The sequence below is a fragment of the Cylas formicarius genome, unplaced genomic scaffold, assembly GCF_029955315.1.
Source record: "Cylas formicarius isolate icCylForm1 unplaced genomic scaffold, icCylForm1.1 PGA_scaffold_5__7_contigs__length_24384050, whole genome shotgun sequence".
Classification (NCBI taxonomy): domain Eukaryota; kingdom Metazoa; phylum Arthropoda; class Insecta; order Coleoptera; family Brentidae; genus Cylas; species Cylas formicarius.
The window spans coordinates 24,226,261-24,245,601 of NW_026844341.1; the positions used below are offsets into that span (position 1 = coordinate 24,226,261).

Genomic DNA, 19,341 nt, shown 5'->3' on the forward strand with positions numbered 1-19,341 from the left:
AGTTCACACCTGCGCGACAGAGACGGAGCAATAAATAAAAAACATCCGGAGGCACAGAATATTCGTCTTCTCAATACGTCTTACAGAGTTATGAGCAATACTTCGCCCATTACCGACTTCCTTTTCCTTAGAGGTCATGTTTTGTTATTTCAAGTCTTGATCCATCAAAATTTAGAATTGCGTGAGAATCAAAAAATTTGTTTTATTAGAAACGGTGCAATTTAAATCCATTACTTCCGGCAACCAGCAGTTTACAAACGCAACGACCGCTAAACATCAGAGTTTCCTTTCTATCCTATAAGGAGTTTTGTTTTGTAATCGGTCTGATTTATGTCGTTGTTTGTTAAATAATCCTAACACACTCGCCCAATCCAATTGAAGAAAGAAGAAGAAATTGGAAAAGAAGAACGGACGCCGCTTTTTGATTTTGGCGGCAAGTGCAATTATGTCCCAAATGAAAGTGTCAAGTTGATTTTGTTTTCATTAAGCTATTTTGTTTGGCTTTAGAGGAAAAATAACGAATATACCAAAAGCAGTTAAAATGAAATGCACGATCCCCGAAATTTCGTGGCATAACAGAGAACCGGTACTGAGCGTAGACATTTATCCCAAATCCGACTCCATTTACAGGTTAGCCACGGGAGGAGGTGATTGTCATGTTGTTGTAAGTTGAATATAGTTTATTCTCGTTTGGTTTTATTAAAGAAGTCGAAATTATTTTAGTTGTGGGATCTGAATTTGACTGATAACGGGTCAGTTAAACAAGAAGTTTTCTCTGATTTAACAAGGCACCAGAAAGCTGTAAACTGCGTCAGGTGGTCAAATGGGGGCCAATACTTAGCGTCCGCTGATGACGATGCTAACATTATCGTTTGGCAACAAAAATGTGATACTGAGAATGGAGACAAAGAAATGTGGGGAGTGTACAAAGTGCTGCGAGGTCACAAAGAGGATGTGTATGATTTGTGCTGGTCTATCGGAGATTCAAAACTAATATCTGGATCAATAGATAATACCGCCATTCTTTGGGACATTACTAAGGGTAAATTAGACCATATTCTCACTGACCATAAAGGGTTTGTCCAGGTAAATTTAACGTTAATTAACCAACAGAGACCAATATACCATTATCACAGGGTGTCTGCTGGGACCCTAAAAATCAACTGATCGCGTCAATAAGCACAGACAAAATTTGCAGAGTATTTGACACAACAGGCAAACAAATAAAAGCCAGAATAAATAAAGGAAAGCTGTCCGTTCCAGAAAATCATGTGCTGTATAACAAAGAGGTTAAATTTTTTCATGACGACACATTCAAATCCTTCTTTAGGAGGTTGCAGTTTACCCCTGATGGATCATTACTAATTGTCCCATCGGGGTATATAGAAGCCGATGGGTGTAAGCCTCTTAACGCTACCTTGATCTTCACTTTGGATAATTGGGGTTGGTAAGTGTTTGTGTTTATTGCTATACTCACAAGTCACCCGAGTCCCCATTCCACAGATTCCACTGGTGGAACTCCTAATCTTTTTATATATCTAAATTTTTCTCACAATTGAAGCAGCTACATGTTTCCCACTAAAACAACTAATTTAATAAATCATATTAATCACAATGTCGAGGACTTTTATATATTTAATGTGATATATTGACCAATGAATTTCAAATGTCTTGGGATTTTTGACATTTTAACTTCACAATTTATAGTTTTTATGCTTCTCAGAAGAGTTCTACGTAAGACACAACAAGGATTTTATACTATTTTATACCAGGTTCCTGATACGTACAAACTGGGATCAGTGACAGTAGTGTAAATATGTAAATTGAATAGCCCCCGGCTTACAGAGTAGATTTCACGATTGCTCGAAGAATTCGTATTTAATTTATTCACTAATCAAAAGATGGCAGCACAGTTCCAATTTTACTTACGTTACGAGATTGAAATTGTTTTCATATCGCTGTTTCAAAGCCAGCAGAAAACAAGTTCGGTCTCTACCCATGTTTAGTGAACACATAAAATTTTAAACCTCTGTTATCAACAACTAACTGATTCTTTATTCAAAGTTTTTACACCGACACAGTGTTTTAAGATAAAAAGTTCACTCACGGAACTAAGAAGGAAATGTTCTGAGCAATTAACTCGCTTTAGCCCGGCCGCCATCTTACCGCTGACGAAACAAAGTAGCACCGTCGTGCGCTGTTGCCCCCTTCTCTTCGAGCTCCGCGACGACGGGCCGGATCCGTTCATCAAACTGCCCTACAGGATGGTTTTCGCGGTTGGCACCGACCACGACATCATTCTCTACGATACCCAGCAAATCTTTCCGTTTGCCCGATTCCAAGACATCCACTACACCAGATTAACCGACTTGACGTGGTCACAAGACGGTTTGCTGCTGATAGGGTCGTCAACTGACGGATTTTGTTCAGTGATTACTTTCGACGTAGGAGAATTGGGCGTTGCGTTTGGTAAGTTAAGTAAATAGTCGCTTAAGGGCTATGAAGGTCATCCTTAAGCCTGTGATAAGAATTCCTAACGCCGCGGTGGGAAGCTTTATTTTGCACACATGACCTTTACCAATTCTGCTTCTTCAGGCCATGGCGTTATTGTTTCCTTTTATATTTGTGAAGGGCCCATTAAATACAACTTATACCCATGTTAGTTTGGGGAATCTATAAACACAAACTTAAATACTTTCGCAGTAAATAGGAGAGCGGGCAGCGATGTCGAAGAGTACCTTCTGGAAGTGAGTTCGTGCAAGGATGAAAATGTCGATACCACAAACAAAGAGGAATCGAAAAAGGCTCCGAGTTTCTTAGTCCAATGGGCGCAGAACACTTCGAAAAAGGATAGGGTTTCAAATAAAGAGGCTAGTATATCGGTATTCGTATAGCTACTAGATATAGAGACCTTGACTGAGCGCATAAAGCCCGTATGACCAGCATCAAAAAGTATTAAGTCTTTTGAAAATTCCCTTGCATCGAAAATCCAAAATATATTACATAATAACCATGGGTCTGGAAAAATGTGGGTATTTTTTTGGGTACAGAGCAAAGTTGTACAGTGAACGGCTAAAATATGGAACAATTTTTTTTTTAATTGCTTCAAACAATGATGGTAACCAACGAACAATATTACAGGTATCAAAAGAATAAAAGTATCATCCTCATAAGATTACATTGCTAAAGGAGCTGAACGAAGATGATCTTAATCTCAGACTACAGTTTTGTGAAACTATAATGGATATGCGCAACTCAGATCCATTTTTTCTTGATGAGATTCTGTTAATTATGAAGCCACGTTAAATGGTACGGTAAATAAACAAAATTTTAAGGATTGCAAAACAAATTATCCCTGATGGATGAGAGAACATCCACAAAAAGTGAATAACACTCTTGCACCTTATTTCTTCAATCAAAATCTTATTTCCCTCAAAATGACCTTAATTCTTACTCTCGCAGTTTCTTTCCCAAATCAGCCTGATATTCCGGATTGAAGATTTAGTTTTAACAGGAGGTGCTCCGCCCCTTTTGCGTGAATATTTAAATATGGTATTTCCCGGGCAATGGATTGGTAGAACGGGATCTCTAGATAAAACCCCACTGGATTTTTTTATCTGGAAATACTTAAAATCAAAAGTGTATATGGAAAAACCACGAAATTTAGATGGTTTACAATTTTGAATTAAATATGAGATTCGGCAATGATAATATTCTAAGTAATTTGCATATTGTCAAGATAGTGGGCATTATCATCACCCAATAAAATAATTTCCTTGACATGCTCTGTTCCTATAAATTTTCTCTCATTCTCATTTTCTCGGATTCGCTATGGTCAATTACTGGTTGCGATACTGCAGAAGCATTTTTTTAATAAAAGGGGTAAAACAGCAGTATTTAAAAAGTTCGAAAAACGTAATGATTCAATTCAGAAGTGTTTACAAAGAAATGGAGCTCCAAAAAACCTAAATGTTTTGCACAAGTTGAATCGATATTTCATGTATAATGGTATATTTAACGTCTCTGCCAATTTTCAGCTCTATGCGAATCTTGCCTAAGTTTTGACTTATTTTTGTCTATTTTGACTGGGTTATGATAACTAAGTCTTGAAGTCTAAGTCTTTTAATTTTAACGCAGGTTGTAACGTCAACAACGAACGAGCCAAATGCAGAGACCCCTACGAGGATTGAAAAGAAACAGCCCAGGAGAATAGTGCCGATAAAGATCGGAGAAGTGGAAAGCAAAATGTCACTCAAAACGAAAACTCAGCCGACGCCTCGGACCGCGACACCAGTGGAAGAGCCCGCAACGAAAAAACCCAAACTGGAAGACGACCAAGCGGAAGATTTCAACAGGGCCTCGAACGACATCAAGGAATTCTTTTGCCGGTTGCCGAAATTCAAAAGTGACCCGTCGACGGGGGCGCACAGTGACGCTAAACCCATCGCAGTGAGGCGAAAGCCAAAGGATGCCCCGCCAGAGCAAAAAAGGGACGAACCCAAGACTCCGGTTAGGAAAAAGCTCGAAGCAAAGGACACCAACAAGAAGAACACTTTGCACAATTTCCTGCGAAGCGGTGAAAAGCGCAAAACGAAAACGGACGGCGAAGGGCCGCTAATAGATTTGACGTTGGAAGAGAATCAGGCGCAAGAGGCGTGGGCCGAAGCAGCGAAGGAAGTCGTAGTACCGACGGAGAAGAGCGGACCAACGAGAGACGATGACGACCGGACCGAAGATTTTTGTTTGCAACTCGAAGACTCGCGGTCGGCGGAAGAAGAGAGTCGAATCGTCCGTCGCGACGACAGTTCTGAAGCGGCGACGGCGAAAACGCCGAGAAGGATACCCCTGATCACGTTGGCCAGTCCTAAGCGCGTCGTGTAAGATTGCCAAGATGGGCGTGTAAATATTAGTGAGCAAGAATTACGTGGCTTTTTTTGTCGTTTTTTGTGGTGGTTACGATGAAATATATATTTTTGATTAAGTTTTTCGGCGTTGTTTTATTGTTGACCATAGAATAAAGAAGAACCTGAAGTGATAAAATTAACCCTGTATCCACAATAGCTTAAAAGTTTCCTTTTTATGAGTCCAGTACATCCATAACATTGTAGAATATAAAGTTAGTTACCTACCCACTTTTAGATTCGCATAACATTCTGACCAGTATACCATTCTTTCCTGGGCTCTTGTAGACTTGCAAACTCAAACGGCATCTGTGGGGTATCATTGTCTCATCCAATGAAACATTATTGGTCCAATTTTGTGAGTATCACCATCATTTCTAGACCAATGCGTAGTTGAATGATTTTCTTCGTTCTCAAACTCTGTACCATCGGGAATCGCTGGTCTCAAAACCATTTACCATGGGTAAAAACCTTTTTAATATTAATTGGAATGCCTGAATCATTTTTATCCTCAGATAATATAAGCATATAACTCATTGCATTCAAAATCGTCATCGTTATAAAGCAGCTTAATTAATTTACTTTTTTCTTTCAAAACTGCACTTTGCGCCATTTCGATAATATACTTCGGTAAAAATGCCGCATCCAAAGCTTTTGACAATCTGTCAGCGGCCATGTTGACCGTTGATTGCCGCAAGGTCATTGGTTAAAAACGAAATTTTAAATCTGGCGCATGCACATGCTGAATGGATTTTTTTTCATAATTACTTCATAAGTTCCTGTATTATCGACATAGATAGTAGTATATGGCTTAAACGAACAATAAAACAAAATGATTTCAGACAAAAAATGGCATATTACTGCGTCAACAGCCAGTAATGAGTTAATAATAATCATGCCTTTATTGAAACCAATACATATAAAAACGGTAATTTGAGTGGGGAGGTCGAGCTTTAACATTGAAATTGAGAAAGTAAGTGAGGCACAAGAATAAGAAATGTTGAAAGAAAGATGTAAAAAGTTAAACAATTATAGTACGATCTCCTATTCTTCTTGAACCATGAAAGCTGTACAAATTTCTGTTGTCAAAACATGAACTTAATACGAAATATCTGTCCATAGGCTCACATCTCTAGTTGCATGAAAGGTGGTTGATTTTCCATTTACTTTTATTATTATCATATCGACTGGATAACTAAAAATTCTTTACCCGTTAAACTATTAATAGGTGAAGTGACAGCGTAGTAACCGGCGATTCAAACGTCCTACCTCCCGGAACTCTTAAAAGGCTCTACTGTACAAAAAAAGAAACAAAACTATTTATTCGACGCTCAATAACTGCTAGTCGGTACAACTCAAAAGTAACAAGAAATCGAGAACGCAATCGCCAATTTGGCCAGAAACCGCAATAGAAAAAAAACTTCACGTCGCTTACGCGCAAAAACCGTCACCAAGGTCGACCGGGTCCGGGGTTGTTCCTGTCGTAAAAGTCCGGGTACCGCCGAAACTGGGCGGCTTGGTTCATCATCCCGAATGCAAAGTTCATATTGGTCACGTACTGCGTATCGTAATTGGTATGGCACACCCTCGGATCGGGAAACTGCGATCTCACCACGTCGAAGCCGGGAGGCGGTCTCGCTCGCATCTGAAAATTGGCGGGTTCCGACCACTGCGAGTACATCGGCTGACTATCGTAAGGCCAACGAGGGTCAACAACGAGCGGGGTAAACGGCTGAAACGTTTGCATCGCGTTGTCTTCCGAGGTTTGGGTAGATGTGGTAGCGGCCGCTCTAGGCACGAACGGTTCGCTGGTCGCCGACAGCATTACCGACCGAGCACTCCCAGACAACGTCGACGGAGCCACAATCGAGTTGCCTGCGCTCGCTATATGATGGTCGCCACGCCCCAATTCCCCCTCCAAGTATGCTCGGAAAGGGTTGTTCGCGTTCAGGGACGACACGAACTCCGCCCTCGTCTTTTCCATGGGCGTTTCGGCATCTACGCCGACCTCCTGCGGTTCGACGCTTTTGATGTTGTTTAAGCACCTCTGCATGCGTGTGCCTCGAGACTCCGCCTCCTCCGCATCGTCGTCGGAGCTGACGCGATGCTCGTCGAGTGAGAGTGAAAGGTCGGGCGTTCGATAAGAGCCGGCCTCGGCGTTATTGAACGGGTTCGATCGGGCGGCAATCTCTAAAATACAGGGTGTGATGGAAACGACGTCTCTTAATTTAACGCGTCAATTTCCAAGCCGACCCGATACTGAATCGATATTTTGTTAGATCGAATTCCGATAAAAATCGGTCTATGGTATTAACAAGTTGCACAGTTGTTTCTCGTTATTAATTGTTTAATATCGATTTAATTATTCATTACTACTCTTTGGTACGCCATCCGTTGGGAAACCTACCTTGCATAGTTTATCTATCTGGTACCTGCTAATTGTTTTGTCTAATTGAATAATTGCATTAATTAGTAACAATGGGCAAACCTAGACGACTATTAGGTCGAACGACACACAAAATACACTCACCCCATATCATTTTATCGCGGATACGTTATACGGGGTGTCCAAATAAAGGCAACGAGGTACGCTATTAGGGAAATAGAGGATCCTAGAAATTTGAAAACAAATATTATTAAATGACCACGAGGGGACGTAATTGTTATCTTCAATTTTAAAACTCCGTTTCTGCAAAAACATATATACAATGACATAAAAAAGTCATATCGATGCATTTATTTTTTTTCCATTATGTCAGAAAGAGCATCACTCGTAGCTCTCGACGACTGGTGGTCATTTCAGAAACTCGAAAATAATGTTCAACATTTTCTCTTGGCAGATTTACTGAACATTTTTTTTCAAATTTCAAAAAACCTTGTTGCCCTTACAGGGTCGCCCAGGACAGTACGTTCAATTAGGTCAGTACCATATGAAGTTTCTGAATTACTAATTTTAAAGTTATTCTTCAATACATTTCTATAACCTATATAACTATTGGATACTATTTTTTTTTATGTAAGCGGATTATGGGGAAAAATATAAATTTTTAAAAGTATTCTTATTTTTAATGAAATTCGAAACTATTGCGGACTTTTAAGGTACAAGTGGAGAAGTGAAATTTATTATTTTCCATTGAGGTAATAAATCATATACATCGTGCGATTGAATTTTCATCACATTCAAGGGAAACATGGCCAAAATATTCATTATAGTAGCCATCGATATCAATTTTTCACGCATTTCACCTAGTAAGGCCACACTACTTGGCACTATTTTCTTTGTATAGAGCGATTTTCATACGCTTAACTCGAAGGCATATGTTGAGAAAATACTCCCATAAACCTACTAACGATACAGAGGCCCCTGTCTACTCTGATAATACAGGAATTTATGTAGTAACAATTCGAAACTTTTTGAAAATCTCGTTTTTAACGAATGAGCTCCGCAGTTTAAAAAAAAATTGCTCATAATGCAGCACTACTATACTGTTGCTTCATAGGTTCCTGTATTATCGACATAGGCTGGACGTCTTTATCTCTAGTAGCTATACATGTGCGTTAAATCTTTGCCACTGATCCCAATAAAACCAAACTTACCTGGAACTTTCTCTTCGTCGTCTTTTCGCCGCTCCACGAAATCGTCGTCCAGCAGCATGGACAATTCCCTTTCCAAATCGTCGATCTCGGTCTGTCTGACGGCCACCGGGTCCGCCATATAAGACACTTTTTGCTCGTCGAACACCAAATCGGCCGGCAATTCGTACGTCTCAAGTTGCTTCAATATATTCTCGGACAGATCCACGTCTTGCCTCACTATCTCCCCTGCGGCCTCGTCTACTACCGCCTCCTCCACGCATTCATACCATTCGTTGCAGCACTCGACGTTTCGAAACTTTGAACGTTCTTCGGAACTCAGTCCTTCGATGAACGCGACGATGTCCTCTTTGAGTTCGTCGAAGACGTCGAAGTCGAAGTCGGGACACCCTAACGCGGCCCTACTTTCCTTACAACCGTACGGTAACGTTTTACGGTGGGTCTTGATCGTGTCCGCGAACGAGTTCTCCCGAGCCTCGATCGCCTCGTCGTCGTCCAAAGTGTCGACGAGCTCGAAGTACTGAGGTATGCAAAAGTTGATCGGCACCAGCATCTCTTCGAGCATGTACATTTCGGACGCGTTGGGAGCGAGTCCGTATTCCAATTCGAGGAACGACGGGAACAGGTGCAGGCGGTTCACCTTGCACTTGTAGTTGGGCAACATGAACGGGCTTTCTTGAGCCTGGAAAGAACAGAAAAAACACCGTCGTTACCGTCGGATTGGAATACGGGAATACGCGTTCACAGAAAATTCGAACAAACGAAGGATAAACCCCTGGTTAATGGGTCCTCTCCGGGATATCTGAGAATAGTCGGGAAGGCGAGCGACAAACTGAAAAGATAATAATTTTTTTGATATTATGTAATTTATGTGTATTGGTATTACATTCGCCAGTGCTATTTACAAGAAGAATTTTTCACAGAAACTTCCATGGCTACTGTAATACTTTTTATAAAACTTCTAGATTCCTCTTGCGTCGGTTCTTGTTGAATCGAAGTAGCTAACCTTTTGCCGATCATCCTGTTGGCTTCTTCAGAGCTTGACTGACACTGGCTCGTATTTTACTCTGTACCTGCTTTTATATTGTTTGAGGGGGCGGAGCTAAATATGGGCCATAAACACCGTCTCGGATGACTGATTCACATATTGGTGACAGACAAAGACCTGAGTTGCGGTTAATGTGGAAATTACTAGATAGAAGAGCAGAGGTAAGGTGTTTTAATTCTGTGTTCAATGACTCGGCTAGCGTTTCCATATTTTTGGTTTTAGGTGGAAGGTGTCGAGAACTTTCTTCTCAAAGGCAAAGGCAAAGTGATAGTGGAGAACCCATAGCTGTTCCCGACGTATGTTCAAAAATTTGACCGTTATAAGAAAAATATGTTCCCGATAAGCATTTTTGGTTTGGTTCCAGATTCTCGGATTTTAATATATCTGAAATGATGGTGAGAGTTTCAGGAATAGGAACTTTAGTAAGAAGGATTCTACGTCGAAACTAACCAGAATATCTTATGTGCATCTATTGTAATGCTTTTTATTTGTTCAATGAAGTGAAAGGAATTAAGTATGAAACTGTCAGTTTTCCCTGTAAAGGGTTTTGATAAGGAAGTTAGATATTTTGCTAGAGAATATGCTAGAGAACCAATAGTGCTGACAATAGGTCGACTAAGACTAAGACAAATAAAATCATCAGCAATTGTCGAAGACAATCACGAAACCAGAAATAAAATTTTATTCAATATCCGAGAGTCTATAGAAATTTATAAGCAACAACCCACAATAACTGTAAACTGTAAATTCAATCCAATGAATAAATTAATTCATTCATTGATTGGTAGGCTCGAATTTATAGGCGCCATTGATAAAATGAGAAGCAGCATCGACAATCCGACATTGGAAAATCGGAATTTTTGGAACAATGTGGCCGCTAGATAAATTGCTTGACTATTATGAGTACTTTCGTAACAGGCATAAAAAGAAATTGTACGACCTCTATATTCAATTTATCTTATAAACTAAACTAGAGCCGGAATGTCACACTTGGTTATTAATCCAATATGAAATTATTATCATTTATTTGTTTTCAATAAAAAAAAAATACAATTCCTATCATCACATTAAATGCGAGACAAACAAAATTATTACAAATTTTCCGCAGTGAAATAATTTTATAATAATTAAATATTATACTCAAGACTGGCATGAAAACAAAATCCCTTTTTAAAAAAAATAAGGTGTCTGGTACAAGGTTCCTATTAGTAGAGTTCTCCCAATTATATACTGTTTTTACGACATAATCCGGTTATGAAGGTCTAACTGCAGGCCTACCTCGGCAGATAGATAAAATGTTATAAAAACGGTATATATTTCGGAGAAATCTACCATGCTAACATATGCCATCATAGTAACAAACCATAATAAATATGTCAAATGAAACGATAAATTAATATTTTTACTTAGTTATGGAATTTGGCTGTTTATATCATACATTTAAGAGTTCAGTATTTCCAATTGTACGTTGAAACGTTTCGCAAAATTTGTTTGTCAGGCACGTTCCTATCACGCAAGCCTTAAGATGTATTTTTGTTTTTCTTTTATTATGTGGGAGAAACAAATTAATATAATATATTACTAATATAATAATAAATACGTTAAATTCATTAAATTAGTAATAAATGCTTTTGAAATTACAAGAAAGTCATCATTTTCATTTGCAATTTTAGTTTGACGATAACAGAGAAGGCGTTAGAGAAATATTCACCGATTTAATATCCAAACTTTTATTAGACCAAGATACTTTGGGACATTTAAAATTCGAATTTAGTGTGTGGAATAACTGGTTATGTTTATGCGTCAGTTTTCACAGGTAAGTATAAACTAAAATATTTTACATTACCAAGCATAGAAATAAGGAGAAAATCCGATATGGATATAGGTAGATGAGATTGTTAAATTTTAACGTCACGACAATATTGTGACGGACTGAGACAATGTTGCCAGTTCTGAACATGGTTGCAGTTTTCAAAGGATTAATAAGATTTTTAGGTATAAAAAGTAGAGACAAATTATAAATTTACTCGATGTAGATGAACAAAAGGTCGTGCATTAAGCAAAATCCATAAAATTACAAGTAAATCTTTTTATCACGTTAGCAATATGGTTAGTAACAAATGAATGAATGAACAGAGCTTACGCCATTGTAGCGGAGCTGTTTAACCTTCATTTTGCGTGCGTTTTGTACTATGTCAAAGTTTGCTTTGTTTTTCTGAGAAGAGTGAGTTTTTAAAAGTGAGTGTTTGAGGACAATAATAAAAAATTTCGCAACGGTGTGAAGTTTGTAATAAACTTGGCGGTTTGTATTCCCACGAATCATTTCGTAAGTATGTAAACAAAACCAAGCGATATTTTGATCGACGGATGCATTTATTTTCTTCTGCCGTGGAATATTTGTGTTTAGTATTACTTATTGTTGTAGATTTCAAAAATAATTAATTAATGGTGAAGTTTTTAGACCACAAAAATCAAGGTGTTCATAATAACAAAAGAAATATAGTATTATTGAAGACGAACAACAGCCAAGTAGTTGGAACAAAAAGATAAACATCAATCATCAATCAACAATCAACTTGGAAATTCCACGTTAGTTATGTTGTGAGTAAATTGAACAAGGTATCTTACATGTTGCAGAGACAACAAGGCAATCAGAACATTTCCTTCAGAGAAAAGTTCAAAGAACTTATTGTCGTAACAGTAACTGCAGTACTCATACTTTTGACCCGCATAATAAGGACGCATCTGACTAACTACCGAATTTTTACATCCAGGAGGTTTTAAACGAGGTACCTATTCTACGAGGGCTGCTACTTACATTTCTGGCCTTGACAATACCAAGTAGTTTTAAATGCAATCTGACATTTCCATTAAAAAATTTAATATTTTTTAACATAAATGTTCTTAGAACATTTTGATCTACAAACATTTTTTTTTCATTAACCAGTGAACATTTTCGAACCATTATTTTTCATAACTTTCGATGTGGATATCAGGAAAAGAATTCATCAATGAACTTAGTTCTTTATATGGCGATAGAGCACCATCCTACAGTACCGTGAAATATTGGTATAATGAATTCAATCATGGTCGACGTTCGCTCCATGATAAATTTCGTGTGGGTCGTCCAGAATCCGCTGCGCCACAAAACATCGATGCTCTGCGTGAACCGATAAAGCAAGATCGTCAGATGACATATCGTGAGATCGAAGCATCAAGATTTGTTCGCTTTGAGTTTCCGCATAATTTGACAAACGCTCAAAAAAGGAGTTTTGAAACAATATCAAGGTGCTGATTCAAAAGCGGTCTATAACATTTGCACAGGTGACGAATCATGGATTTCTGCATAACAGCAATCGACCGTGGGAATTTTCCAAGACGACCAAAATCCAACAAAAGTTGTTTGTGGAAGAAGCACATCAAAGCAAATGGTTGCCTATTTCTTTGGTATTACAGGCCACTCAGCCGCACGAAACATCGGCCGTACAGCCCTGATTTGGCACCTAATGACTTTTTTTTATTTTCGCACATTAAAAAAAAGGTTACGTAGTCAACGATTTCCTACGCCCGAAGAAGCGGTTGATGCGTTCAAAACGCTTGATTTAAATCTAACTAACTCCTAGTGGTAAAACTGCTTCAAACATTGGTTCCAACGTTTTCAGGTGCATTAATCTTCATGGACAACATTTTGGAAAACAATAAAACCAATTTCGATAATAAATATTTGTTTTTTCATCTTTAGGCCAGAAATGTGAATGGCAGCCATCATTCACCACCAACGCTTTCGCTCTTCGCAAAAGACGAACACAAAATCCAACGTGAGAAAAACAACTAACACAACCCTAACGCTGTTGAAAGAGCGCCCTCTGTTTACGCAACGTAAACTTCCAAAGCGCGAGCGCTTTTCTCGCCTGATCGGCGGTCAGCGCGGCCCCCGCATTTACCTCCGTCTCCCATTTGGCGTGACCCTTTCGCACGAGTAGCTCGTTGACGTAGACGATCCGGTCCGTGTTGGTGACGTCGGCGAGAAAGCCGCAAACGTACTCGTCGTGCCAGTCGATGAACGTGACCTTCAGCTTGGTGTTGCTCCCGTTGAGCACGTCGCGCACGTAGTCGCTCACTGGTCGGGGCCACGGCCCGACATTCACCGGTTTGACGTTAGCGAGGCGACACCTGATGGCCTGCGCGGGAAGGTTGGCGAACCGACGGTGCAGGAAGCACATGCCCGTTACCGACTCCGAAGCCACCGTGCCGTAGTCTATGTAGAGGAGCTGCACAGGGGTGACCGGTTAACTGACATGCCGACAGGGTTTAGAAATGTCGACGCCTTACCCGGACTTGGTCCTGCGCATGGGGCGGCACGCGCACTATTTTGGCCCTGTGGTATTCACCAAGGATGCGCTGGACACAGTACAGACCTTCCTGAAAGATTTCGCTATCGGTAAAGCCCACGATCATTACATTAGATGACAAATTTTTAAGAAATCCTTTTTTATGTCAACAACCCGCCGCGAAAATTTTCAGCACGAATGTGAAAAATCTGGTTGGGCCAAAATATTTTAGCCAGATAGTTTTCATCGATGTTATTGGTCTTCGTAGGTGCCATCTCTCGTCCGAGGGACGGTGGCTCGTGAAGTTGAGTATGCGCACTACTAGCCTGGCCAGTTCGTACAAAAACTCATGGAAACAAGATTAAACATTTTATTAGAGTTTAAAGATAATAATAATTATTATTATTTATTACTATTAACTATTGGACCTTATTTCTTCCATCAAACTCTTACCGGAGCCCGCGATGTCTTCAAAATAACTTAATTTCTATTCTCGCAGCTTTTTTCCCAAATCCAAATCAGCATGAAATGCTAGATAGATAGATTTGGTTTGAATGGGATGGTGCTCCCCCCATTTTGCTCGACAAGTGCGTGAATATTTAAATATGGTGTTTTCCGGACAGTGGATTGGTGGAACAGGATCAATAGAATGGCTCGCAAGATCTGCAGATATTACTCTACCGGACTATTTTCCCTGAGGTATTTAAAATCAAAAGTGTATATGGAAAAACTAAACTAAAATTTAGACGATTCAAAATTCAGGATTAGATACGAAATAACGCAATGAAAATATCCTCAGTAATTAGCATATTGTCGAGCAGTGGGCATTTTTAACACCTAATAAAATAATCTCGGGCACGACGGGTCTTTCTGGATGTTTTCCATTAAACAAATTACAAAATTCTAGAGTTCTCGTTTTGTCTTGGTTGCTTGTAAAATGAGAAATAAGTACCTGGACAAGCGCGGGTGGCACGCAATACTGACTTATATTCTCGCCCTTATAAAACTCTTGCATGTCATCCATCAGCAGGTCGAGGGGGGCTTTCTTGTCCGATTTGCCGAGGTAGAACCAGAATTTTGACGGGTCGTACACCTCGAGGACCACCACATCGAACACGTCGCCCACCTTGGTCTCCGTCGGCAAAAATTGTTTGGGAATCTCCTCTCCCAACGATACGATGTCGGCGGGCAGACGCCTCGCGAAATCGGACCACACGAGACTCGGCAAGGGCTTGCCGCTGGTCTGCGCGCCTCCCTTCGGGTCCAATTGGTAACTGGCCATGGTAAAGTTGCGTTCTATATTATCGGGCAACGGGTTGTTGCGGTCGTACAGTTTAAAATCGTCTTGACCGGGACGGACGTAATGGAAAATGTCGTTCAGCGCGATACACATCTCGATCAGGCTCGTGAAACCATAGTCGTAATAAACAAGATCCCTTCGGAACGCCTTTCTGCGAAAAATAACGGTCAGAAGCGCGCACACAACGACATTAATTTGTGCTGACCTGTACTCTTCGGGCAACTGGCTGCACCAAATACCCTCGTTAAAGCGACTTATCAGTGTTTTGAGATTATTCTGAACGCGTTGTGGTACGCAAACAGCGACCTCTTCGGTGGCCTCCTGCAATTTCGCCGCCGAGTTAAGATAGGGTTTGAAGATGTCGAGATTTTTGCTGGTAAAGAAATAATCGTTCTCATTTTCAAGTACCGGCGCGTTGTCAAATGGAGGGCTATGTGCGGCTGAGGTAGACGAGCGATATTGATTATGAACAGTTTCCGCCTGGTAAAAAAAATCAATTAATACATAATTTATAATTGTTGCCTTCTAAACAGAATTACAAATACCATTTGTATACAATATGAAATATAAACTATATTGCCAACACAAAGTATTCTCATAAATTTTCACAAAATATATTATTTATTCTAATTATTAAACCCGGTGAAAATCCCGCATTTTTACTACTATGAATACGGGGTCAGTTTTACCGCAATCAAAAAATCAAATATTTCTAAAATGTGAATTACCTGCTTGGGCAAAGGATTCAAATTCAGCAAATGTTGTTTTCTTTTGGTGGGAAGGCCATTCAAGAGTGAATGTCTTACGTCAGCCTTGACCTCCGCAATGGACCCTCCGTCCACTCTGGTTTCCACTGGAAGCTGGGAATTGTCAAATGGATTTTTAGATATCAAAGGAGGAGTATTCTTAACCGATTTTTGGGGAACCTCAGAATGTGGGTTGTCCACTTGCTTTGATGGTGGCGCTTGATAAGGATTAGCTTGAGTGTTATGAAAAATGAGATTGCTGCCTTTAGAAGAGTCAGTGGTATGAGGAGAAAAATTCATGGGTTGTTTGTGTTGGAAATTGGCTTGTTTGGGTCTACGCGTCCCTGCTGACTTCCTGGAATTATTCCTTTGTTTCATCACCATGTTATTTATATGGGCTACTTTCTCATTCACAATAGGTATGACAGTCGCCCACTGACCTCCGCCTTGTACCTGTGCAGAATAACCAAGACAGAATTTTTAAGCAATTTTTTCATCGTAGAGATTCTGTACTGACTGAAATTCAAAGCATGTTCAATATTTTCATTTATTTATTCTGTATGGAGGACCCTAAATAGAACAAGTGTTGGGGTTCCAAGATGCAAGACGAACATAACAAGATGGGGAACTCCCGAGCACCAAAGACACAAGATGCGACTGTGACTGCAGACTGGAAATTACTAGAAAATGAGAATCTGAACCGGACAAAAAAAACATAAGCAATTTCATTAAAAACGTTTCCCGTTAATTTTTTATTATGAGGGTGGCAAAAGAGAGGCTCTTACCTACCGAATAATAAATTGTCAGGCTTTGATTTTCCTTAACTATACATGAACTAGGTATATCTGTACTGCGAATTGGGTTCCCTATCCTACTTACCAAACACACATCTGGTATACATTTTAGAAACTGTTCAAGGGAATTGTAACCAAACTGTTGGTATGGTACATCAGTGCCCATTAACTCTTTGTAATCTTTTTGGACTGTTCTTACATTCAAAACATTGGGAGTGGAAGTCAGTAAACTTCTGATGGCTTTCTTCACGTCTTCCTCAGTCATTTTTAATTTTTCCTAAAATAACGACGCAGTTTGGGTCGGAAGAGAGCGAAATTAATCCCAACAACCATTTACCTATTTTTTTACGAAAGAAATATTGATTCCAAACGTTAATTGTGTATTGTGACTTAGCCGATATGAAGTATGTAGTTTAATACTTCATTATTTTTCCATACGATTTTTTTAAACTCCAAAAACGCTTTTGAAAATGTGATTACTTTAAATGTCCCATAACTTTCGCCATATTTACAACATGCTCACAGAATATTGGATATTGGTCAGTCAATTTTACTTATAGCAAATTCCATTGGAACAGTGAGTGTACGAGTGTCATTGTCATTGTTTTCGGATATAGCTTTATCTCAAGTTTAAAACTATTTCCATAATTTGTAAAACAAAATATTATTCAATCACTTTTTTGAAGTCATGCGGATTTGTTTTCCACGATGCATCAACGAAAAAGGCAATTTTGACCATCTTGCCCATTTTATTTTTGGTAAGTGTCGAAGAAGAAGAATCGTTTTTGAACAGACTACCAAATGAAATTTGTGATCCGTTACATTGAAAAAACAACCTACACACTGTCACACGTCATGCAGGGCAGTAAAAGGTTCGGAAGGAGCTAATAGAAATTTAATATTATAATGTAAACATTTACTATTTTAATGGTACAGTAATTTTTTTGTGTAGTTGAGGTACATCTTACGCTTCATTTATAAAAACTTAATAGGTTTTAATGGTAGCTTGTCGGAGATTTCGAGCGTTATGGGTAACTCGGGTTTGAAGCAACACATCGAGACCGCTCAAAAAACGGGAGTTCTAAAGCTCTCCCAAGGCAAACTAAACGAATTTCCACAGGGCATGAAACAGCTGGAGGGATGTTTACGGACGCTGGATATATCGGACAATAAATTTGTCGTGTTGCCTAATGAAATTAGTCGGTTCATGCAGTTGCGACATTTAAACTTAAGTAAAAACAAATTGGCCAAAATTCCCGATTGTATCGGGGCTTTGACGAAGCTAGAAACGTTCAATGCTGGCAATAACAATTTATCGTTCCTGCCGAGAACTTTTTCTAATTTGATTAATTTGAAACAAGTAATTTTGAATAGTAATCATTTGAAGGAGTTTCCATTGGTGTTTTGCGGGCTCAAGCACCTCGATATATTAGATCTGTCCCAGAATGAACTGGTAGCAGTGCCTGCTGAGGTGTCTACCCTTAATGTTACAGAACTAAATTTAAATCAAAACCAGATATCTGTCCTATCATCTGAAATTTCATTGTGTCCGCGTTTGAAGATCTTGCGACTTGAGGAGAACTGTTTGCAATTGGCCGCTATTCACCCAAGGATTCTCTCAGAGAGTAAAATTGCAAACTTGGTTCTTGATGGCAATTTATTTGAGATTAAGCAACTGGCAAACATTGAAGGTTATGATGCTTATATGGATCGCTTTACTGCCATTAAGAAAAAGATGTTTTAAGGTTTGTTATGAAATATTTTATTTTGACTAGTCAAGAGATCCGATATTTTTACTATTAAACAAATTTTTATATTCTGTACGAACTGGAACATTATTTGTTTGAAGCAAGGCTTAAGCAGCTAGAAAAGTGCACACTAAAATCAACATCGGATTTTTATGATTAATTCTGCAATTTTGAGCACAAATGCAATAAATTCAAAAGGTTGCTTGACCATTTACATGACATATTTGTTTTGGTTAAGGGAAGATAGGCAAGACCAGCTATTTCTTCTTGACACTCCCTTCTGTATCTGTCAAGTGCTTTATACTATACTATGTCAATTCTCATGGATTTTTATATGATAATTATTGTATAAATGCAAAAATTAGGAATAGTATGTATACTGTAGCCGTGTGATCTTTCACCTTAATAAATGTTGTAACTTTTGTCTGTGAAGAAATCATTGTGGCAAACATGTTATACTTAATACTCTCACATTCCGATTTCTAAAGAAATTACTGCTGAATGTAAAAAAAATTAAACAAAATATGATCAACAACTGAGCGTTTAATGTGTGAATCTAGACAATCAATGTGGTTTATAATTAATAAATACAGAATTGTAGAGGAAATGTTTTCGATACTTTTTCGGGGTCCAAAAATCAACCGGAATAAAATATTAGTCGCCTATATTTGCTTTGACATATTTTTTGTATATACGTGAACTTTATAACGGTAAAATACAATTTTTTAGATAATTTTACAGTAAGATCTTTGATTCTATTTTGTATTTGGATTTCCCAAATTGTCTGTTGTTTGTATATTTTCTTAGTCTAATAAAAACTGAACCTTTGAGCCTATATTTTCTAATTTTAACAAATATCCTAAAATACGTAACGAAGGC

At 38.9% G+C, this 19,341-nt stretch overlaps 3 protein-coding genes across 4 annotated transcripts; 2 read left to right on the top strand and 1 right to left on the bottom strand.

The window, feature by feature from the left end:
- The first annotated feature begins 120 nt into the window (after positions 1-120).
- On the top strand, positions 121-5,051 carry LOC132702049 (chromatin assembly factor 1 subunit B). The gene is made up of 6 exons (XM_060670458.1): positions 121-664; positions 724-1,086; positions 1,137-1,447; positions 2,150-2,469; positions 2,704-2,870; positions 4,138-5,051. The coding sequence occupies exons 1-6, from the start codon at positions 542-544 to the stop codon at positions 4,879-4,881; spliced, it is 2,028 nt and encodes a 675-aa protein (XP_060526441.1). The 5' UTR covers positions 121-541; the 3' UTR covers positions 4,882-5,051.
- Positions 5,052-5,752: 701 nt separating this feature from the next.
- On the bottom strand, positions 5,753-17,231 carry LOC132702048 (tudor domain-containing protein 7). 2 transcript variants are annotated; one of them, XM_060670457.1, is made up of 10 exons: positions 17,052-17,231; positions 16,800-16,991; positions 15,903-16,373; positions 15,380-15,654; positions 14,827-15,325; positions 13,876-13,965; positions 13,488-13,814; positions 8,499-9,177; positions 7,432-7,513; positions 6,952-7,091 (listed from the first exon to the last, which is right to left on the bottom strand). In XM_060670457.1, exons 2-9 carry the CDS (start codon positions 16,977-16,979, stop codon positions 7,443-7,445), a joined length of 2,592 nt encoding a protein of 863 aa, XP_060526440.1. In that variant the 5' UTR covers positions 16,980-16,991; positions 17,052-17,231; the 3' UTR covers positions 6,952-7,091; positions 7,432-7,442. The 2 variants fall into 2 exon arrangements, with proteins under 2 accessions (XP_060526439.1, XP_060526440.1); XM_060670456.1 differs by lacking the exon at positions 7,432-7,513 and having other exon boundaries at positions 5,753-7,091.
- Positions 17,232-17,522: 291 nt separating this feature from the next.
- Positions 17,523-19,292, top strand: LOC132702031 (leucine-rich repeat-containing protein 57). The gene is made up of 2 exons (XM_060670430.1): positions 17,523-17,644; positions 17,707-19,292. Exon 2 carries the CDS (start codon positions 17,742-17,744, stop codon positions 18,456-18,458), a length of 717 nt encoding a protein of 238 aa, XP_060526413.1. The 5' UTR covers positions 17,523-17,644; positions 17,707-17,741; the 3' UTR covers positions 18,459-19,292.
- The last annotated feature ends 49 nt before the right edge of the window (positions 19,293-19,341 follow it).

Coding starts and splice junctions, on each gene's coding strand:
- LOC132702049 (XM_060670458.1), top strand. CDS start 542: ATGAAATGCACGATCCCCGAAATTTCGTGGCATAACAGAGAACCGGTA. Junction 1,087..1,136: donor ACCATAAAGGGTTTGTCCAG/GTAAATTTAACG, acceptor CCATTATCACAG/GGTGTCTGCTGGGACCCTAA. Junction 1,448..2,149: donor ACTTTGGATAATTGGGGTTG/GTAAGTGTTTGT, acceptor AACTCGCTTTAG/CCCGGCCGCCATCTTACCGC.
- LOC132702048 (XM_060670456.1), bottom strand. CDS start 16,979: ATGACTGAGGAAGACGTGAAGAAAGCCATCAGAAGTTTACTGACTTCC. Junction 16,374..16,799: donor GTATACCAGATGTGTGTTTG/GTAAGTAGGATA, acceptor TATTCTGCACAG/GTACAAGGCGGAGGTCAGTG. Junction 15,655..15,902: donor TGAATCCTTTGCCCAAGCAG/GTAATTCACATT, acceptor TTTTTTTACCAG/GCGGAAACTGTTCATAATCA.
- LOC132702031 (XM_060670430.1), top strand. CDS start 17,742: ATGGGTAACTCGGGTTTGAAGCAACACATCGAGACCGCTCAAAAAACG.